The sequence below is a fragment of the Crocodylus siamensis genome, chromosome 6 (assembly GCF_052110815.1).
Source record: "Crocodylus siamensis isolate JL-2025a chromosome 6, ASM5211081v1, whole genome shotgun sequence".
Classification (NCBI taxonomy): domain Eukaryota; kingdom Metazoa; phylum Chordata; order Crocodylia; family Crocodylidae; genus Crocodylus; species Crocodylus siamensis.
Window position 1 is genome coordinate 8,520,989 of NC_143400.1, and position 22,090 is coordinate 8,543,078.

At 63.3% G+C, this 22,090-nt stretch overlaps 2 protein-coding genes across 2 annotated transcripts; both read right to left on the reverse strand.

Annotated features, from left to right (window-relative positions):
* Positions 1 to 3,166: 3,166 nt before the first annotated feature.
* SLC61A1 (solute carrier family 61 member 1) lies at positions 3,167 to 5,252 on the reverse strand. The gene has a single exon (XM_090055223.1). The coding sequence runs from the start codon at positions 5,000 to 5,002 to the stop codon at positions 3,644 to 3,646; it is 1,359 nt and encodes a 452-aa protein (XP_089911349.1). The 5' UTR covers positions 5,003 to 5,252; the 3' UTR covers positions 3,167 to 3,643.
* Positions 5,253 to 6,043: 791 nt separating this feature from the next.
* On the reverse strand, positions 6,044 to 15,613 carry LOC149860874 (nuclear receptor subfamily 1 group D member 2-like). The gene is made up of 8 exons (XM_090051645.1): positions 15,235 to 15,613; positions 10,933 to 11,184; positions 10,367 to 10,455; positions 9,896 to 10,040; positions 9,103 to 9,581; positions 8,525 to 8,710; positions 7,841 to 8,051; positions 6,044 to 7,441 (listed from the first exon to the last, which is right to left on the reverse strand). Exons 1-8 carry the CDS (start codon positions 15,611 to 15,613, stop codon positions 7,245 to 7,247), a joined length of 1,938 nt encoding a protein of 645 aa, XP_089907771.1. The 3' UTR covers positions 6,044 to 7,244.
* Positions 15,614 to 22,090: the final 6,477 nt, after the last annotated feature.

The following is a 22,090-nucleotide window of genomic DNA, read 5'->3' on the forward strand; positions in this document are numbered from 1 at the left end:
TCCCCCTGCGTGTGCAAGCCTGTGTGCAAAGCAGGGCATCTGTTGTGCAAACTGGGCCATATTCAAGGCACCTGCGTGTCCAAGCCTGGGTGTGCAAAGCTTGGTTTGCACTGAGCCATCCCCAACATGCCTGCCCTCCCTCCCCCGCATGTAACAATAGGTGTGTATGCGTACATGCCTGTGCAACACATGCAAACCCTCTCAGGGCCCCACGCAAACTAGAGCGTGCCCAGCCGGGTGCGTGTGCAAGCCGTGCGGCACGGACCACGTGGGGAGCAACCTGGGTGGGCCCCAGGGGCCCTTCTGCTCACTCCCTCTTTGCTCTAGTCTTCGTGGTTTCAGGGGCCGAGCTCTTGGCTGCGGGGGCTGTTTTGTCTGCTCCTTGTCCCCCCTCACTTGCCCTCAGTCTGGCTTCATTGGAGCAAAACCGTAGGAACAGGATGCCTTACACCAAGGGAAGAGATGGGAATGGGGAAAAACCTCACTGGACATTCGGGCACTTCCAGGCTGGTTTCGTTCACCCTCGTCAAGTCCGTGCCTGTGCTCAAGGCCTTTGGCACCAAGACAAGTGAGATGGCAAAATGCCGGCAACGAGCAGAGACACCGAACGGGCCCAGCAGAACCCGGCCCTGGCTGCTGGCAGGATTCAATCGCAGCACTTGATCCCCCTCCACTAAGCACCTGCTCTCGGCTTCACTGTATCAAGGGGAACCTCTTTTTATTGCAAAGATTTCCAACTCTCACTGCAGGCAGAAAATCTAGGAACCAGGATCCCAGCCTGACCCGGTGAGAGGTGCACACCCTAGGTTTTCAGTTGCCCCTCTGCTTTTTGGCATGCACCTGATGACTTGTTGAAGGCTCGGGGGCTCGGCCTCACCTGGAATCTGGCACTACTTGAGTCTTTATTAAAACTTCATAGGCTCCTGAGTCGGCCGCGTCCCTTGAAGCCAACAGCGAGAGCCGCGACCTGCCCCGTGCAGCCGGCTCTGTTGAAAGAAGCCATGTATTAAAGGCTCAGAAGCAGACACGGCAACCCTGGGAGAAGGCTCCTGGTGCTGGGGTTGCTGCTATCCAGCCCTTAGATCCACAAAGTGGAAGGGGTCATGCACTACAAACTTGAGGGGAACTGAACGCATTGGCTATTTAGTGCCCAGGCCAAACATGGTGCGAACCTTAAACAGAAAGGTGTAGAGCAGCAGCAGGCAGGTGAATTTCTAGCCTTCCCCCTTAAGGTGCTGCTAGTACAGGGGGGTCCAGCCTGTGCTCTGGAGCCATGTGCAGCTCTTCAGAAGTTAAGATGCATCTCCTGAAGCTGGTCACCATGTGATTGTGCAAAGATTCAAGGAGATGCATATTGACTTCTAAAGAGCTACATGTGGCTCTGGAGCTATAGGTTGGCCACCCCTGTGCTAGTAGCACAGCTAAGAGGGGCTTGTTGGTGCACAGCTTTCAGATCCCAGTGCTGTGTGGCTTCACAGCTGCATCCCAAGTCTTGAGACACTCAATGTTTATTCTTCCAACTGTTTTGGGGAGAATCAGTGATCCTGCATCCACAGACATGTCTGGCACCCAAGAATGCACAGAAGCCTGGAATCAGGACTGGGGCTTGACCGTAAATCTCAAGAGACCGAGAAGGCGACAGAAGAAAACAACTGCCTAAGTTTATTACGGAAACAATTAACCACACCGCTTTATGGGACACCTGGCTCCTAAGCCCTTGAATGGTGTAGGATGAGCACAGTTCCAGATGTTGTGCAGGAGGTTCTGGCCGGTTCACTCCCAGAGCAGGGTCCCAGCACTTCTGTACAGGCCTTTATCCCACAAACGGTTCCACCCAGTGGGACTGAGAGATGGGCCAAGCCACATGCCACCCTCCAACAGCTTAGCCCCTGTGGCTGTCAACTCCCTCCTCAGGTGAGTGGGAGGCACAACAAGTCAAACTTGCCCTTCCAGTCAGGGAATACAGGCAGGAGCAGGGGAAAGAGCTGGGAGACTAGCCCACCAAGGCTCTGGCTTCCCCAATGTTAAACACTTATAGCCAGATAAAACATTGTATGGCCCCGTTAAGGCTCCTGTTAAAACTACCTCAATGCTTGAAGCCCTCTGAGCTTTCCCACTGCCACTATTATACAGATCAAACATCAAAACCTCTCCTGTGTTGGCTTAACCCTAATAGCACATATCTGGGGGCTGGGGGAAGTAGGCCTGGGGCAGGGACTAGGCAGCATTTTGTCAGCAAGGGCAATTGAGTTGGAGGTACTGGGGATGAGGCTGGAAGCCTGGGAAGGCCCTCTCCAGCTTGCAGGCAACTACTAGCATCCTGTGCTGGAGGACTGGTATAAAGGCAGTTGCAGCAGCCATAGCAGGAGCCAAGGTCCAGGCCCGGGGGCCATGAATGGACTGGGAGTCCAGACCCGGGGTATGGTAGAGCCTGAAGGGACCAAGGCAGCCACAAACAGGAGCCCTGGGCATGTGCCAGGTCCATGAGTCCAAGGTTTAACCTAAGGGTAAAGGAGTTGCTGAGCTGCAGCAAACTGGATGGAGTCCACGTTGTGGCATGGCATGTGCAGGGACAACGGCAGCGGCTACCTACCAAGGAGCAGGGAAGGCCCCTGAGCTGTGCACTGATGCAAGCACTCCCACATACCCCCTGCAGCTGGAAAGGAACCAGGACAGGGATTGGCAGCCAGTGCTTCCCCAGGAAAACAGAAGGAAAAGAGTGAGAAAGAGGGAAGGAGAAAATCTGGGAAGAGGATGGGGGAGGAGGGTGAGTCCAGACACACTTCTGGGCAATGACCTTGACCTGCTGGGTACTCCCAGGCCTCAGGGATTCTCAGCCTCTCCAGCAGCCCCTTCTTCTAGGAGACGTACATGAGGTTGCGAGTGCACCAGGTTCTCCAGCGCATGTTGGGCTGCCTGCCCCTCCAGCAGCTGCATGCCCAATCACCTTGGGATGGCTTCCAGCACCACAGCTCCTCTGAGCATGGGGAGAAGCCAAGGCAGCACTGCAAGGTGTCATGCAAGAAGCAGACTGGCTTCCCTCTGCCTCTGCCACCTTTGCCTCCCCACGCTCTGCAGACACAGCAAAGTGGGGCTGGTCCTTTCTTGCTTGGATCCTGACCGTCCACAGCCCAAGCCCAGAAAGAAACCTCGCGGGCTCAAAAACTATTCTGTGGAAGCAGTTTTATTTTTCTTAAAAAATAATAACCAGAGTGGAGGGGGGCCCTTGGCTTCTGCAGTGACAGGGGGTCAATACTTTAAATACACAATCCCCCTGCTGGCAAATGCTGGGAACCAGGTGGCTGGGCCCTGCCACCAGTGTGTTGCCTGCCACAGGCAGGCCCTTCCCCAGCACCGCTGACATTGGCAGCTTGAGAAAAGAGGTAGAGGAGGGGAAAGAGAATTGGGAGCACCAGGGGTGAGAGGAGAACCCGGGGGGTGCTGCACCACGTCAGAACAGCAAGTTCCCCAAAAGAAGTTCCCCAGTGCTGTGGCCTGGGCCTCAGAGCCCATTTCTCCTCAGCAGCCCGGTGGCCTACAGAGCCCTGCCCTCTACAGGAGAATCACAGGCATCCGCACTGCCCTCTGGGACCATGCCGGCTGGTAAGGGTTGTTCCGTCATGCCAGGAGGCCGCCACCCTGCTCAGAGCTCTGGGGATGACAGCTCTGTTTGTCCCTGCAGGGGCGGCACCCGCAGCTCAGCGTTGTTCCTCACCACAGTGAAAAGGCTGACGACAGCCAGCAGTGCCATGACCATCATGACAGAGCAGATGGTGAACATGTTCCGGGTGCCTGTCTTATAGTCACTGTCGTGCAGGATGAGCATGCCCAGGCAGGCCAGCAGGTTCAAGGGCACCCGAAACCAGTTCAGGACACCCGCTTGGTCCTTTTCGGGGATCACCTTCCGGCGGAGGAAGCCCATGGCCGGGAAGTAGAGCCCACAGGAGAGCTCGATAAGCAGGAAGGCTAGGAAGGACTCAGAGGGATTCTCCTGCCCTGGGTTGGTGGAGAACGTCAGCATGAAGAGGGAGAAGAAGACCATGAGGACAGAGAGGGAGAGGATGTGCATGGGCTGTAGGTGGTACCGCTTGGAGGTGGCGATGCGGTACAACGATGAGCCCACCATGCTGGCAGCCATGAAGCTGGAGAAGACGATGCCCAGCGGAGGCCCATGGGGGTCTAGCACAGGTGTCCAGAGGAAGATGAAGATGTAGATGACGCTTTCAAACAAGGCCTGGATGATGCCCAGCAGCAGGACACGCCGGTCCGAGAGGAGGCACTTCAGGCCATCCATGCAGGTCTTGGAAAGCGCCCGCTTCTTACCGTAGTTCTCCTCCCAGTTCTTCATGGCAAAGATGCCAACCAGGGCGAGGAAGGGGATGGACACCATGAAGGGTGCCACCGGGCCCAGCCCTGCCCACTCAGCAAAGAGGTTGGCCACCACGCCAGCCCCCACGGCGATGACATTGTTCCAGAAGGCAGCTCTGGCGAAGGTGGAGGGGATCCACTCAGCGGGGAAGTCGTGCCGCTCCATGTGCTCATGGACATACCATGCCTCGAAGGCGGAGAACAGCAGGGCCGTGGACAGGCCGCCCAGGATCCTCCCTACCACCAGCACGAAGTAATCCCATGACAGCTTGGTGAGGCAGCAGATGGAGTAGGTCAGGGAGAAGAGGATACAGGATTTCTTGCGGCCCAGCCAGTCCACCAGGGAGGTGGAGACCAGCCCAAAGAGGACACTAGATGCAAAGCCACACACGTAGATGATGGCGATCTGGCCCTCCAAGAAGTGGTAGTGCTGGTACAGCTTGTAGAGGTAGGGGCCCTGCAGCCAGTCAGCCGCCAGCGCCAGGAAGTACACCTGGTAGTAGTCCAGCTGGAAGCGCAGGAAGGCCGGGTTGGTGCAGGCGCTGCCCGTGAGCCTGGAGCGGCAAGGGGAGAACTCCAAGCCCAGGCATATCGCCAGCAGGACCACAAAGGCCACGTACGCCGTGAAGAACATGGTGCCTCAGAGCATCCTGCGCGCCCCTGGGGCTCAGCTCCTCGGCTCCTGAGGCCAGAGAGGGACACGCTGTGGGACGGGTGGGAGACAGCCAGCTGCGCGGCCTTGCCGGTCCCCAGGAGAGCCTCCTCCCCTGGAAACACCGAGGACCCTCCCCGCTGGGGCCCCCGGGACACGGACTCCAGCTCAGCCCCAGGTCTTCACCTCCCGCCGGCGTCGCCACCCTGCGCCCGCCCCCACTTCCGCTTCCGCGTTTCCTCTCCTGGCCGCCGCCATGTTGGGCAGCGTCACGTGATCCTCCTCGCTTCCGCATTACCTCGCCTGAGCACCGCCACGTTAGGCGGCGTCACGCGATCCTCCGTTTCCGCGTTACCTAGTCTGGGCGCCGTCACGTGAGCCCCACTTCCAGGTTGCCGCTTTCGGGCGGCGTCACGTGACGCTCCCACTTCTGCGTTGCCTCTCCCGGGCGCCGCCATGTTGGGCGGTGTCATGTGACCCGTGTCCCCCCCCGTCCCCCCCCCAACTCTGTAACCTTTTCCTTTTTTTGTGGCTTTTAACTCCCACTTTTCCTCTATGCCTCCCCCCGCCGCCCTTGGTTGTCATTAAGAAAAGACCCACTGCCCCCCCATGCCATCCTTGCATTGCCTGCGGGGGAGTGTGGCCGTGGGCAAGCACGGCCCTGGCATGGGCACAGCACAGCAATGGTGTGGGCATAGCATGAGCACAGGGCAGCATGGGCACAGCCGGAGAGTGCTGCAGGGCAGCCATTAGCAGGGGCCACAAGCCACAGGGCAGCTCCCAGCCTGGTCCCATGGTCTGGCACGCCCAAGTGGGCCCCAGCCCCAGCAGGGCAGGGAGGCCGGAGGTGGCGTGGCCCGCTCCTGGGCTCCTGTGATGGACTGGCTTCTACCCAGCTCGTCCCCAGCTCCCCTGGCTCCTGACACTGGGGGTTCACGGTGCAGGATTACCACCCCCCCCATTCAACCCAGCCCCAGTCCCATGACAGCCACGCCTGGGACATGCTGCCACGCACACTTCTGTTTTCCGTCAGTTTATTGCACTTTGATATTCGAGAAAAAATAAACGCTCTCTGTCCGCGGCGTCCAGCCACCCCTGGCCTGACTCCGAGGGGGCAGGGGAGGATTCACTGTGCATCATTCCTCATAAAAGTGCAAAGTTTGGGGGCTTTTTTCTTCTGACGACCGAACAAAGCAGCAGCAGCAGCAGCAGCAGCAGCAGTTCCACATGGGACGCCTGGCTCCTGCAGAGAACACCCCCTGCTCGTGCCATGCATGGGGTGGGCTGGGCATATCTGTCCCCCCCCTCCCCACAGACCTGATATGTATGGGAATGTGATGGGGGGCGGGCATTGCCCTGTGCTTGGACCCCAGCCCAGTGACTGTCCCCCACCCAGAAGGGGAATAGAGTCTAGTGGTTAGAACAGGAGGTCAGGGAGACCGGAAGAGTTGGAGGCAGGTTTCCTAAGTTCAATGTGGGCCACACAGCTTCTTCAGCAGGGAAGAGTCCATCTTCAGGAAGCCCCATGGCCCAAGGCGGGACCTGTGTGGGCAAAGGAAGGTCCCCAGGGAGGTCAGCCAGCAAGTTGCCCCCCTCGGAGAACTAGGACCCCTCCCCACAGGCTGATGAGCCCCCTGCGAGCCACAGAGACGCGGGCTTAGCTGTGCCAGGCATCAGCAGAAGCCCCATTTTTGCATGAGATGTTAAAAAAAAATCCAAGACCAAACAAACACAGCAGGTGGGGGGAACAGGGAGACGGGAGTGAAGGAGCTGTGGGACAGTCTCTTTGCATGGCTCTTCCCCACAGCTGGAAACAAATGCAGGCCCCCAGAACCCCCACAGGAGACAGCCTGGGCTGGGAAGGGGTGGGGAGGGGAGACATGGGGGAACACAGCATGCAGCTGGGGGGGCATCTGTCCCCTGGGACCTACTTGGCATGTACAACGCAGGCAGGCTGGATATATACAGACGCGAGCCTCGGGACAATAGAGAGGCTTGCACATGCACGTTTGCACGTGCTGCCGGAGGAAAGTAGGGCATATGTACAGTGCCGTGCACAGTGTGCCACGGCGGGGCTCAGTCCAGGCCACCATGCGGGGCGGGGGGGCCAGCAAGGTCTTGAGGCAAGCAGAGCCCAGCTCCACGGGGCCCTGGGCTGCCCAGCAGCACCGGCCACCCCCTTCCCTCCGCCCGGTCCGCAAGTGACATTGGCTCCAGCTCTGGCTCAGGGGTCAATGCGGAAGGCAAGGAGCTTCTCCGAGTGCTGGTTGTTGAGGGTCCGTAGGTCAGGCAAGCGCAGCAGCAGCTTGGGGAAGAGGGTGGAGTCATCGGGGTGCTTCTTGGTGACCAGCGTCCGCAGCGCCCGGATCAGGGTCTCCTGCAGGATCTCCACGGCCTCCACGTCTGAGATGCCCGAGCGGTCTGTGGAGCATACAGAGCTGCCCGGTAACACCCTGCCCGGTCCCAAGAGGATCCCCTGAGCAAGGAGGCAGCCGTACGGGGTGTATGACACATGCAGCCTCTCTCAACACAGGGACCAAACTCTCTGGGGGAGGGAAGGGAAGAACAGGACTTATAATACAGACCTGTGAACCCCCTGCCCCTCTCTCACACCTGTGGAAGCCCCCAACAACAGCTCGGCAATGCTTATTTGTGAAGGCCCTGGGACAAACCCCACCGGGGCTGGAAGGGGCCAGGCTTTGGCTGCCCTGATACCCCCAGGCTGAGCTGTGCCTTGTCACCAGTGAGGCTTGTAGCCTTCTTCCTGCCTAGGGGTAGAGAGCGGGATCCTCCCCCCCTCCACCCAGAGCACTCCCCCACCTGCGGAGACGAGCACAACGGCCATGAAGAGAGCCATCTCCTGGGCATCGAGCCCCAGGGCGCCCAGCTTCTCACTGAAGTCGAACATGGCATCGAGCAGGGCACCCATCCCCATGGCCTGAAGCCCTCCTAATGCGTGCGTCTCCCCACTCAGGAACGTCACCGCCTTCTCCTTGGGGTCGAAGAGCGCCGCAAAGCGCACCATCAGCACCTGCGGAGAACCCTGGTCAGTGCGCCTTGACCTGCCCCAGCCTGGCGCACGGCAGGGAGCACCTCTGCGGGCAGCGCTGGAGCTAAGCCACGTGGCCCCAGCAGCTCAGACGGTGGCTGGGAGCAGGGCTTAGGAAATCCGTCTGCGCGGGCGGCGGTGGGGATACCCACAAGGTATGGAGGACTGCAAATACATACAGAACTGGACCCCTGCAGCAGGAGACAGCATGCATGCATACACATGCATATACATGCACACACACACATGTGCCTGCACACACAGAGAACAGGGCCCGATCCCTCCAGCATGGGGCAGTGCATGCATACACACACGTGCACACGCACGCACAAAGCTGGGCTGGCTCCCTCCAGCAGGGCAACATGCATGCACACATGTGTGCGCACACACACACACAGTTGGATCCCCCCTGCAAGGGGCAGTGCATTCACACACACAAACACAGACACACACACCTGGAAGGTGCCGGCCTTGAGCAGCATGACCTGGTCCTGCTGACAGAGACCCTGGAAGCCGGGGATGCTTTTGGCGAACTCCACCACCTCCTTGACAGCGGGCGTGAAGCAGCGCGAGAACTCCTCCCACGCCTGCTGCCGGCTGGTGCCCGGGCTGCAGCAGGGGCTGGCGTTGAGCGGGCAGGCCTGGGCAGCATGGCATGGCAGGGTCAGCTCTGCCACACTGGGGTGCCTGGCTCCCAACCCCCCACAGGGTCCATCCTGCTCTGCCCAGCCCCCTGCCCCCCAGGGTGACTCTGGTTTGTCCAGGGCTGGAGGGAGCTGCACAGCTATAGCTGCTGGGTTGTATTTCCAGCTCTGGGAGAGTAGTTGGGCCTAAGGAGGGTGGTTTGGGAGCGCAGACTCCTGGGCTCTATTGCCAGCTCTGACTCCAGTGCATGCCCCAGATGCCACTGCTGGCCTCTCTGTGCCTCAGTTTCTCCCCAGATGCCCAGCCGTGCCTGCCCTACGTCCCCCTGGACAAGGGCCCTGTGCTGGGCTCCCCCACTCCGCCCAACTGGGGCCAGCCCCATACTTACAATGCCTCTGCTGGCAGCCCCCCGCCATGGGCAGGTGCGCGGGGGGCTGCCCTCAGCGTAGCTGTACTCGAAGGCGGGGTAGCTCCCGGGGCTGGGCAGGTAGCCAGGCTGCTGGGCACCGTAGAGGTCCTGGCTGTAGTGCCGGGAGGTGTTGTCGGGGTAGCCGGCGGGGTCATACCCGGGGAGACGCAGGCTGGCAGGGTCGTGCTGCCCATAGCTGTAGCCAGGTGAGAGGTCGGCGTAGCCAGGTGGGGGGCCAGGCCCGCCCGCCCGGTCCTGCCTGCTGCCGAAGATGTCATGGTAGGCGCGGGAGATGGCGCCAATGGCCTCCTCCTCCTGGGCCACGGGGCTGGGCGGCGCCTCGCCCTCGGGCCCCAGCCCCGCGTCCAGGGGCGCCTCGCCCAGGCTGCTCATGTAGCTCTGCATCTCATCCAGCAGGCGCTGCTTCTCCCGCTTGGGGATGCGCCCAAAGCGCACGGCTGTGGGGGGCATCGGGGGTGAGTGGGGTGCAACCAGTCCCCGGCAGGGAAGGGTGCAGAGGGGGCCCTGCAGGCTCTGCTTGCCTCAAGACCTTGCTGGCCCCCCCGCCCCGCATGGTGGCCTGGACTGAGCTCCGCCGTGGCACACTGTGCACGGCACTGTACATATGCCCTACTTTCCTCCGGCAGCACGTGCAAACGTGCATGTGCAAGGTCAAGCAAGGCTGCAGTGTGGGGGGAGCTGCTTAACCCACCCCCCACAGACCCCCTCACCTCCCGTCCCAAAGTGCCCGGCTGGGCTGGGGGGTACTCACCGTCGCGGGACATGCCGACGGCCAGGCACTTCTTGAAGCGGCAGTGCTGGCAGCGGTTGCGGTTCATGCGCACGATGAGGCAGCTCTCGTTCTTCACGCACATCTTGTAGTGGATGTTCTGCTGGATGCTGCGCCGGAAGAAGCCCTGCCGGCCCCGGGAGTCAGACCCAGCAGCCCGCACCCCAGCCCCTGGGGACCGCGCCATGGTGATGCCCTGCTGGTTGCTAGGAGGGTTTCCCAGCCCCATGGTGCCCCATCGCTTGCTGGCCTGCCCCCCACAGGTGGGTTTCCTTGGAGACAACTCCATGGAGACACCCTGCTGGTTGCTGGCCAGGGTATCCTGTCCGCATAGCGCCCCATCACCTGCTACCTCACCGCCCAGGGGTGGGATGCCCCAGAGACAATTCCATGGCGATGCCCGGGTGGTTGCCGGGGGCATCCCGTTGCCAGGGCCCCACCAGCCCGCCTCACCTTGCAGCCCTCGCAAGCGTGGACGCCGTAGTGGAAGCCGGAGGCGATGTCCCCGCAGACCTTGCAGAGCAGCACCATCCCGCCCGCCTCTGCAGGGAGGAGGAGGGAGGCAGGGAGGGGTAAGCGCTGCCCGGACCCCAGACCCGCCACCCCGCCTGCCTTGGTCCCCCCCCACCCTTTCCTGCTGCTGTCTGATGCTCCCCCAGCCCTTCCTATTGCTCTGCCCCATAGATGGCTGCAGGGCAGGAAGTGGGGGGAGAGGGCTGGGAGCCTGGACGCCTCCTGGGAGAGGAGTTGGGGCCACTGGTTGAAGCAGGGAAGAGGATGGGAGGCGCTCACAGCATGGGGAACTGAGAGTCCTGTCCCTCACCCCCACCCAGCCTGCCTGTGCCTCAGTTTCCCCAGCTGGGGGCACTTACTGGAGAAGCTGCCTGGACACTGGGTTCTCCCCCGCCCCCCACCTGCCCGTGCCTCAGTTTCTCCAGCTAGAGGCACTCCCTGGGGAAGGTGCCCGGACGCCTGGGTTCACCCTCCCGTGCCTCAGTTTCCCAGCCCAGAGCACTCACTGGGGAAGGTGCCGGGGGCTCCGCCCTGCTTGGCTGCCCGGCTCTGGCTCTGGCTCTGGCTCTGGCTCTGGCCCGGGCCGGGGCAGCGGCCACCGTCGGCGAAGGGGAAGGCGAGGCCGGGCGAGGCCGGGGAGATGCCCGGTGGCGGTGGCCCGAGCTCGGCCAGCGACAGCTCCTCCAGCGCCGCAGGCAGCACGGCTGGGCCCCCAGGCGGGCTACGGGGGCCGGAGCCCGCGAACAGGATCACGCCGCCTGCGGGACACGTGGGTCAGGAGCCACACGCGTGCGCTTGCACACCCACGCTTGCACGCGCACGTTCGCATGTGCCACCGCAGGAAAGTAGAGCAGAGGCGGGGGGGGAATGCACTGAGTCTCTCTGCAGGACACCCCCCTCGTGCCCCACACTCCAGACCTGCCCCCCTGCCCCTACGTGCACCGGTGCCCATGTGTGGGAACGCGGCCCCGATCCGTACAGGCGCGACCTGCCGCCCCTGCCCCCAGCTGCCCCACAGGGGAGGCAGGAGCCGCAGGCAGGGCGTGAACCCATTGCTTGGAGAAGCCACAACCAGGTCAAGCAGCATGTGTTGGCGGGGGGGAGGGGGTGAGAATGGGGTCTGGAGGTGGTGCACAGGGGCTGGGGAGGTCATGTGCAGTGGTGCCAAGGGCTGGCACCTGCCCCCTCCCCCCTGTCCCCATTAACACACTGGCACCGGGCTGCTTGCCAGCTGCACATGCCCACGTGCCCTGCCCACACGTGCAGCTCAGCCCAGCCACCTGCCCTGCCCCCCTCCCAGGTCCCTTTTGAAGGCGGGGGGGTTCCCTCTGGAGGCATCTGTGGAGACTGAGCCCTTCTCTCCTGGCTGTTTGCCTTCCAGCAGCCCTGGAGCGGATCGGGGCCAACTCAGGCAGCTCCTAAAGCAAAACCAAGTCCCTGTGCCAGGAGCCCGTGGCTCCAGAGCTGAGAGCCAGGCAGAGAGAAGCCAGGTATCCCCAGCCCCTGCTGTCTGAGGCGCTTCTAGCTCCCAGCTCCCCCCCACAACAGCCGGGGGGGCGGCACTGCAGGCCAGGAGAAATCCCCCGGCGAGGACAGGATGCAGCTCCAGAAGCAGCAGCAGCCCCATGGACCTGGTGACCTGGATTCTCCTGACAAAGGCAGTCGCAGGCACGTGCCTGCTCCCTCCTGCCTGCCGCGGTGCCTAAACCTCCTGCTCTTCTCCAGGGGTGGGAGCAGCAGGATGGGGATGCCCCCCACTCTGGTGCTTGCGCCTGTGCTCCTGCCCCCCCCCGGTCCCGCTGCCCCCACGCAGCCAGCCTGGATGGCAGCCCCTGGGAAAAAAGGCAACGGAGCCAATTTTGGCTGCAGGGATGTCAGGAAAGAGGAAGCGACCTGGTCCCAGCTTGCAGCTGGCTCTGGGGCACAGCGTTGTGGTGGGGGCTGGATCTGGCCAGCCCCCACTCCAGCAGAAGTGCTAAAAACCAATGCTGTGCGGTGCACGTCTGAGCAGCGCTGGGAAGAAGCTGCCCGTGTTTCCACCCCGGGGCCGGTTCTGCCCAAACAGGAAGGCGCCCAGACCAGACCCCCGGGCTGCGCGATCCCATTTCCAACCCCCAGCTGGGAGCTGTGGCTCTGAGTCCCTGAACCCAGTGCCCAGAGCAGCCCGGGGCCATGGGGCAGCTCTGGGCCCACTTGCAGGGAACCAGGGAGCTACAGGCAGCTGCCCAGGGCAGCTGGAACTGCTGTGGGACCGGCCCACTCCACCACCCACCTGGGCAGTGGCATGAGCCGGACAGGAGCATATCTGCGGGGTGGGGTAAAGGAAGCTGGGGCAGGGCTGGAAGCATAGAGCTGGGATCCCTGCATAAGCTGCTGCTTTGTTCCACCCCAGAAGCAGCTACATCTTGGCACTGGCTGGGTAGCCCCTGGGGGGCTTCAATTGGAGTAAGCCTCCGGGGGGACATCACACAGGGAAACCGAGGCAGTGCCAGGCCCCATGGCAGCACACCCAGCCCGCCTCCATCCTTCGGGTGCCATGGCAGGCAGGGATCATGCCAGGCTTTCCCCACCCACCCCTGTAGGGACCCGCTGGCTGGTGGGGGGCTGCACCCCGCCCGGGGCAGGAGGGGCAGGCCTGCCCGCTGCAGCAGCCAGGGGCATCCCCTCTCCAGCAGGGACCAGACCCCCGCAATGCTGCAGCCTCAGCGAGCCCCGGGCCCTCCCGGCACCTGCGCCCTGCAGCAGCCGGCGCAAATTAGGTCAATGTCACGGTGGCGCTGGGAGACACAGAATGAGGTGACGCAGCCCGGGGAGGGGGGTGTCAGGCCCAGGCCCCCCCTCCCCCTCACACGTGGACACATGCATGCCCGCCTCCCTGCACTCTCCGGCCCGGGAACGGGGGGCAGCCCCAGCGCAAAGAGCAGGGAAACAAAGGGGATGGCTGCAGCAAGGCGGCGGAGAGTGAGCGGGCCATCTGCTTCCACCCGGGCTTGGGGAGGGGGGTGGAAATCAAGCCAGCTGCCCCCTCCTCCCTTTCCCTTCCCTGCATTAGGGAACCGAGGTCCTGTTTTCAGTGTCAGCTACCCTGAGGTCCCCTACCCGCTCCACCCCTGGGAGCAGCATGAAACTCCAGGGCAGGGGAGAGGAGAGGGCCAGCCCCGGGGACAGCGGGGAGGCAGGGGGCACCGGACCATACAAAGTGGGGGCCAGGGGCACCTGGAGTCCATGCTCCCCCCGCTGGGGAAGCTGGTTTCCCGCAACCTGCCAACAGGAAAACAGGGGAGCCAGAGCCAGGCGTCTGGGCAAGGACAGGAGGTCCCAGGGGGCAGGGAGCAAGCCCGGATGCTGCTTACATGGGAACCCCCTTCTCCAGGGTTGTTTGGGGTCCCACCGGCGCCGCATCTCCAGCACCTGCTCTGAGATCCGCTCAGTCCTGCCTGCCACTGCAGCCTTGCAGGTCTCGGAGGCCCCTAAATCCCCTGGACACCTCTGAATGCCCCCCTGCCTGTGCCTTCAGCAGGCAGCACAGGCTGGATGTGCCAGAAGTGACTTCTCCCAGAACACATGGGCGAGACAGCGGCCGCAGCCGGGCAGGGGCACTGCGATGCGCGCGCGGGCGGCCGCGGTGTCCCGGGGCGGGCGAGCTGTCCGGGGTAGATGTGGCCACGCGTGGCCCCCGGAGACTCGGCCCTCCTGAAACCTCCAGGGCTGCAGGGCCGCGATGGGGTAAAGCCCAGGCAGCAAGGACGTTTCGGGGCTGTGCTCAGCACAGGCGGGGGCTGAATGACCGCAGCGTGGGGGGCCACCGGGCTCCGCTGCCCCTGGGCGTGAGGCACCGGCTCCAGCCTCTGTGCCTGGGTCCTCCCTACTGGCAGCCACACACCTGGCCCCCCACTCCCTGGGTTAAGTGTCGGGTTCGGGGTCACCCAGCCAGTCAGTGGCAGAGGTGGGAAGGGTTCCTGCTCCCAGCACAGCTCCCTCCCCTGCCTGCCCAGGCCAGCCGGGCACAGCTCCTGCAGTGGGGTGGATCCTGGGGGCTGCGGCCGTCTCTTCAAGCTGCCCCCGACCTGAGGTCATCGGAGCCCGGCCTGGGAGCTGGGCACTGCTAGAGCGTAGCTGCACCCCTCAGCCTTGCACACGCATGCCCGCACACATACGCGTGCTTGCAGGCAGACGTACGCATGCTGCGGGGCCTTTCCTGGGGCCCCTCAGCTGCCCCTAGTGCTCCGAGCCAGGGAGGCCTCGGGCCCTTGCTGCGGGCAGCCGCAGCAAGGGCTGCAGGAGGTGGGTGTAGCCCAGGTCAGGGGCTGTGCCAGGCCCCCGCAGGGACGAAGAAGCCAGCCAGGGAGCGGTGGCACAGAGCGGGACCCTCGCCGGGCAAGGCGTGGGTCCGGCGGGTGCAAGACGGGAAGAGTCGCCACGCCAATACCATGCAGCCCCCCCCCCCCCCGCCTCACGGTGACATCACGGCGGGCCCCGAGCAGCAGCCCATCCCTTGCCCCAAGCGGGCATGACATCACTCCGGGGGCACGGTGACACCACAGCCCCGCCGCGAAACGCTGACGTCGCCGCCGCGCGAGACACGCGTGACATCACGGCACCCCCCCCACGATGTCACCAGGGCCACGGAGAGAACCCCCCCATACCTGGTGCAACCCCAAGGCGTGATGTCACCCCCTCCAGGGGCGACGTGACATCACCCCCATGACATCACGCCCGAGCTGCGCGCGGGGGGCAGCGGGGCTCCGCGGGGCCCCCTCGCCCCCCCGGCGGGGCTCGCGGCAGCACAATGCGGCGGCGGCGCTTACCGGAGCCGGGGTCCATGCCGCGGCGGGCGCTGCAGGCGGACGTGCGCGGGGCGCGGCGGGGCGCGGCGGGGCGCGGGCGGCTGCGCCGGGCTCGTGTGCGGGCGGCATGTGACGCGGCCCGGCTGCCCCACTGACACACATCCCGGCCGGCACATGGCGGGGCGGGGCGGCGGGCGGGGCGCTGCGGGGCTGCGGCGGCCCCCTCCCCGCGCCCCCGGAGCAGCGGCGGGGGCCGGGCGCCCGCTGATGGGGAGGGGAGGGTGGCACTGCAGCGAGGAAGCTCGCAATATTGGCCTTGCAGCTGGGGGGGGGGGTACTTACCGGTGGGGGTCACTTCCTGGCCCTGCGGGCTCCCAGCCGGCGGCGGGCGGGGCAGCATGGGGGGGGGCAGCCGGAGCAGCAGCAGCAGGGGGGCAAAGCCATGGGGCAGCAGCAGGGCGGGGGGCAGCAGGGGCAGGGCGGGGGGCAGCACGGAGGCGGGCAGCAGAGGGGGCAGCGGGGGCCGTAGCAGGCGGGGCAGGCCATGGGGCAGCAGGGGCCCCAGGGGCAGCAGGCGGGGGGGGCGCAGGGGCAGCAGCAGCAGGGCAGCCGGGCCCAGCACGCCAGCCCCATGGAGCCGGCGGCGGGCTGGCGACCCCAGTATTTATAGCCCAAAGCCGGCTGAGCCTGCGGCCCCTGCTTAGCCTCGACGCCCGGGCCCGACGGCCGGATGGGGCGTTCCCTGGCCTGGCCTGCCACAGACCCCGGCCCGGGGTGCCCCACACCATGGCAGGGCAGGCCACGGGGCACCTGGGTCCGCGGCCTGGCTCTGGGGGGTCACGGCGGGGCGGCCGCCGGGCAAGCGGCGCCGCCCTCGTGTCGCGCGAGGGCCCGCGTGTCGCACGACCGCCCTCGTGTCACACCACGGCCCCCGCGTCCCACAGCCGCCCCCGTGCCAGCGAGCAGATGGCGCGGGGCTGCGGGCGGCCGCCGGGGCCTGGGCTCCAGCACGTTCCTCACGCTGCGCTCCGCCGGCGGCAGCTAAATATATCTGGGCCACGGCACGAATCTGGGTCAGGCGCGAAGGCGGGCGCCGCAGCGCAGCCCGGGCCCCCGCTCCGCCCCCGCAGCCGCCCTGGCAAGGGGGGGCTGGAAGCCTGGAGCTGAGCCAGGGCACGCTCGCTTCACCCAGTAGCCCTGGGTCCTGGTCCACCGCAGCCCCTGCCCCTCTTCGCCCCTGCACCCCCCAGCCTGCCCCAGCTCCCAGGAGGGCGCAGACCTCCCCCCGCAGGCCGCTGGGGTGGGGGAGGTGGCCAAAAGGCCCAGCTGGGCAAAGAGCCCAGGCGTCTGGGTGCCCCCAGTGCTGGAGGGTGCTGCCCCATGGTGCCAGGCCCAGCCGGGGCGAAGGGGGGAGGGTGACCCTGGGGCTGGTGCCCCTGCAGAGTAGGACCCCCCCCAACCAGTTGGGGGGGGCTGGGGGCACTGGGCCCCCCCAAAAGTCCTGGGCTAGTGCGGGGGGGGCAGAAGGCAGGGCTCAGTGGGTGGCTGCTGCCACACTGTGGTGAGCACGGGGATCTCTGCGCAGTGTGTCCTGGCTGCAGCACGGCGCACAGTGCGGGTTGGGGGGGTCATGCATCCTATATATTATGCGTGTACATGTGTGTGCATGGGTGTGAGTGTATATGTGTGTGTGCACCTGTGTGTGCAGGAGTCTATGTGAATAGGTGTGAGTGCCTACAAGCGTGTCTGTGTGTGCGTGCGGACATGCGTGTGCATGAGGTGGGCAGGTATCTGTATGTGTGTGGGTGCGTGCAGGTGTGTTCACGTGTGTGTGTATGGGTGTGTTCTTGTACATGCATGTGTCTGCATGCATGTGCACGGGTGTATGTGTGTGGGTGTGTGCAGGAGTGTTCGTACGCATGTGCATGCATGTGCGTGCATCTGGATCTGTGTGTGCATGTGGGTGTGCATCTATGTGCATATGTGTGGGTGCGTGCAGGTGTGTTCATGTGTGTCTGCATGGGTGTGTTTTTGTATGTGCCTGTGTGTGCATATGAGCATGTATCTGTGTGTGCAGGTGTCTGTGTGCATAGTTGTGTGTGTGTGCAAATGTTTCCTTGTTTGTGCATGTGCATGTAGATGCATGGGCATGCATGTGTGCACATGCACAACTGCACCGGGGTGGTGTTCACATGTGTGTGCACATAGGTGTGTGCCAGTGCCCGCTGGCCTGGGTAGCATCTGCAGCAGGGCCAGGCTCCAGCAGGGGACGCTGCACTCTGCTCCCATGCCAGAGGGGGCCCCTGCAGCATCCCCGGTGTGACAACACATGAGTGAGTCACACACCGGGAGTTACCATGGCAACCAGGGGCGCCCCGTACACACAGAAACGCACGGCTCCAGCACCAGTTGCACATACACCAATCACACATGCACAAGCATGCATGGCCATGCACACGCATCACACATGCACACACACACAACGCGCATGCAACCACATGAGATATGCACACGTGCACACATACCGGGCACATATGCACACACACCAGACACATGCATGCACGCAGGCATGCACACCCACAGGGCACGCACACACAAGACGCACACATGTGAACGCACACACGTACATGCACACACACCAGATACAGACAATACATGCATGGTCACACCCCAGAAACACACGTACACACAGACAGACACACATGCACAGCCTCATGTGCGCAAGCTCACACAGACTCATACCAGAAGCATGTACAAACACGCGGCCAGCCCTAGGGAGGTGCACACGTGCTGACACGCACCCAGCCACCTGCATGCAGGTGCATGCAGACACGCACGTGCATCTGTGCACATGCATCCACTCACACACAAGGGACACTGGATTGCCTTCGGTGACGGGACAACTGGCTCTGTGGATGCAGGGGGAGCGGTGGATGTGATAGACGGTGACTTTAGCAAGGCTTTTGATATCTTCTGTCACAGCGTCCTCACAGGCAAGCGGAGGAAGTACGGGCTGGATAAGTGATCCGTAAGGTGGATAGAAAACTGGCTGGAGCATTGGCTTTGGAGAGTAGTCATCAGTGGCTCAATGTCTATTTGGCAGCCGGTATCATGTGGAGTACCCAGGGGGTCAGTCCTGGGGCCGGTTTTATTCAATGTCTTTATCAATGACCTGGAAGATGGCTTAGAGCGCACCCTCAGCAAGTCTGCAGATGACACCAGACTGGGGAGTAGTAGATACGCTGGAGGGCAGGGCTAAGGTTCAGAAAGACCTTGACAAATTGGTGGACTGGGCCAAAAGAAATCTCATGAGGTCCAACAAGGACAAGTGCAAAGTCCTGCACTTAGGACGCAGCAAGCCCATGCACCGGTACAGGCTGGGGGCTGACGGGCTGGACAGCAGCTCTGCAGAGCAGGACCTGGGGGTGACAGTGGACAATAAGCTGAATACAAGCCAGCAGTGTGGCCTTCTTGCCAAGAAGGCTAACGGCATCCTAGGCTGCATTGGTAGGAGTGATGCCAGTGGGTCCAGGGAAGTGATTCTTCCCCTCTATTCAACACTGGTGAGGCCACATCTGGAGTCCTGTGTCCAGTTTTGGGCCTCCACTCCCGAGAGGATGTGGACACATTGGAGACAATCCAGGGGAGGGCAGCGGACATGGTTGGGGGCTGGGGCACAGGACTAATGAGGAGAGGCTGAGGGAACTGGGATCATTTAGTCTGAAGAACAGAAGACAGAAGACTGAGGTGGGGATTTAATAGCAGCCTTCAGGTCCCTGCAGGGGGCTTGCAAAGAGGATGGAGCTGGACTATTCACAGCGGTGGCAGATGGCAGGACAAGGAGCAATGGGCTCAAGTTGCAGCAAGAGAAGTTGAGGTTGGATATTAGGAAAAACTCGCTCAAGAGGAGGGTGGCAAAGCACTGGAACAGGCTCCCCAGAGAGGTGGTGGAGTCTCCATTCTTAGAGGTTTTGAAGACCCAGGTAGACAAAGCCTTGGCTGGGATGATGTAGTTGGGGCTCGTCCTGCTTGGGCAGGGGGTTGGACTAGATGTGACCCCCTGAGGTTCCTTCCCACACTCATTTTCTCTGATTCTGTGACACACCCAGGCCCTGGGCACACACAACCCATAGATGGCTGCAGCGTCAGGGTCATGCGTGAGCACTTGAAGCCAGGGCCTGCGGCACACTGGGGCCAGGGTGTCCTTTGGGCATTACACCCCCGCCCTGAGTCCCAGAACCCCCCTTTGGAGCTTTGGTTTCCCCACTAGTTTTACAGGTGAGGCACCCCAGCACATGCAGACGCATACAAGCACACACACACATGCACTCACACATGCCCACACACATGCATGCACTCACACACATGCAGAGGCATGCTCATGAAGACACACACATGCGCACGCGCACATGCCCTTGCACACACAAGCATTCACATGCATGCTCATGCATACACCCATGCATGTACATGCACAGGCATGCCCATGTAGGCACACACATGCACACACGCATGCACACTCACCCACACATGCCAGGGACACCTGCAGGCGAGGCACTCCACTTCCCCCAGCGGCAGCAGGAGCACACCATGGTGGCGGGGGGCTGGTTTGGGGCCCAGGAGTCATGGTCAGAGCTTGCCCTGCCCTCCAATGCCCCTAGCCCCAGCCGGGATCCTGGCAGAGCGGATGGGGGTGGGGGCTGCAGGTCAGGAGTGAGGGGCATCACGGGGCTGGGGGGGAGATCCAGGCCTGCTTACCCCCCTGGATCCAGCCCTCTGAAGCGATGGGGAAACTGAGGCACGAGGGACAGGGCAGCAGCAGGACTGGGGCAGGATGCAGGAGTCCTGACCTCCTCCCTGTGTCATGAAGAAGCCAGGCGTCCAGGGCCTGGGGCTGGTGCTCTACCTCCTCCGGGCAGCTCTGTGGCAGGGCCCGTGTGCCCAGCGCTATCCCCGGAGAAGGCCAGGTGGCGGGAGGGGGTTGTTTCCTGCCCCAGGGGTCTGGCCCTGCCTGGGCAACTGAGCTTAGATGAGCCCCTGCCTCAGTTACCCTCCGGGCTGGGGTCTGTTGGAGCGCCCGGGGCTGCGCTTCTTCTGCCTCAGTTTCCCCTGACTGGGGATCAGCGGCTGGCATGGAGAAGGGGCAGGTTGGGCTCCTCTGATGGGGACACCTGGGCTCCAGGCTTCCCTCTGCCACTGCCTGGCTGAGGCCTTAGCCAAGCCCCTTTCCTGCTTGATGCCTCAGTTTCCCCTCCTGCCCTTGGCTTGGGACCAGGCCAGGAGGGGGCACTGAGCCAAGCTGCCCGTTCTCTGCCCCCAGGGGCCAGCAGCTCCCCCGGCTTGGCTGGATGTGGCCATGGCCCGGCAGACCTGTCCATCTCTATCCTGTGACAGGTGCAGCTCAAGGCGATCAGAGATGGGTGGGCAGGAGGAGGAGCAATGCGGCTGCAGCTGGGGGGGGGCAGCATGGGGGGGCTTTGGGACAACTTGGCCCCTCTCTCCCCAGGGTAAATCAGGAGTTGTCCTGTGGGGACTGAAGCATGTGGCTGGCCGCCTGGCTCCCCCAGCTGCCAGTGCCCAGCTCTTGTGCCAAACACTGTCTTCCCACTGCCGGCCTGGGCCTTTGCTGGCCCCTTCCCTGTGCTGGCTGGGGGGTGGGGGCACTTGTGGGAGCCCTTTCCTTCCCCCACCCCCAAACCTCCTTGCCTTCATTAGAGCTGGAAATTGGCACCTGGGGCAGGTTGGCGCCCACAACCCCAAGGCGACCTGCGCCCAGGGGCTAACAGTGTCTCCGGGGAATTGGATTAGTCACTGCCCGCTCGGCCATGCGCAGCTATTGATCATCCCAGGATGGGTGGGGGGCGCTGCACCCAGAAGGCAAAGGGTGCCCGTGGTGGCTGCATGGAGTAGGACAAGGTCGGGGGGGTGAGGGGGGGCAAAGGGAGCTGCTGTCCCCTGCTGGGTCAGTCAAGAGGCGGTGCGTGCACAGATGTACTGTGCAGGCACGGGTGTACATGCGCCATCGTGTATATGAGTGCGCCTGTGTGCAGTGCTCCTGAGTGCAAGTGCATGTGTGTGCATGCAGGTGTGCATGTGGATGCAAGCTTGTGATTGCACAGGGGAGTGTATGGAAAAGCGTGTGCCTGTGTGTATGAAAGGGCATATGTGTGCCTGCATGCTCACATGCATGCACCTCTTCATACATGTGTGTGTGCAAGTGTGTGTTCATATGCATGTGCCTCCTCCTGCGTGCGAGCGTGCGTGTGCAGGGGTGAACTGGTGCCTGAGCCCATGACACTGCCCCGGGCCGGCCGCATTCAGCGCAGCGGGTCGGTGCCAGCACGGCGCGCTCAGGTGCTGGGGTTGGGGTGCAGGGAAGCCCCCTCCCCCACCCGGCTCCGTCTGCACCACCCTGCGGTTGGCCCTGCAGGAAGGGGAAGCTTCAGCCTTCGTGCGAAGGAACTTCACGCACGCGTGAGTGTCACGCCCAGGCCTTGTGCAATGGCAGGGGCGCAGTCCTTCCCGGCAGGTTGCCTCACCCCAGGCTTGGTGGGGGGACGACCCCCACCCCTGCTGCTCTCTAACTCCCTGGAACCAGGGCCATGGATCCTCACGGGCCCTGGGGCACTGGGCTTACTGGGACGTGCTAATCCGGCTCAGCCCGCCGGGGACCCTGCATCTGCCTGGCCCTTCCCAGCCAAGCCCGGCCCGCGGAGGAGGGAGAGCCCGGGTCAGAGGTCCCGGCTGTGTTTGTCCGGCCGCGGGGGGCGGCTGCACGCCGGTGACAGCTGGGATTTATGGCGCCCCGTCCTGATGGAGACAGATGGCTTCTGGAGCTGGGCTCCCAGCCCCTCATTCCCTAGCACCTGCTCCCCCCTTG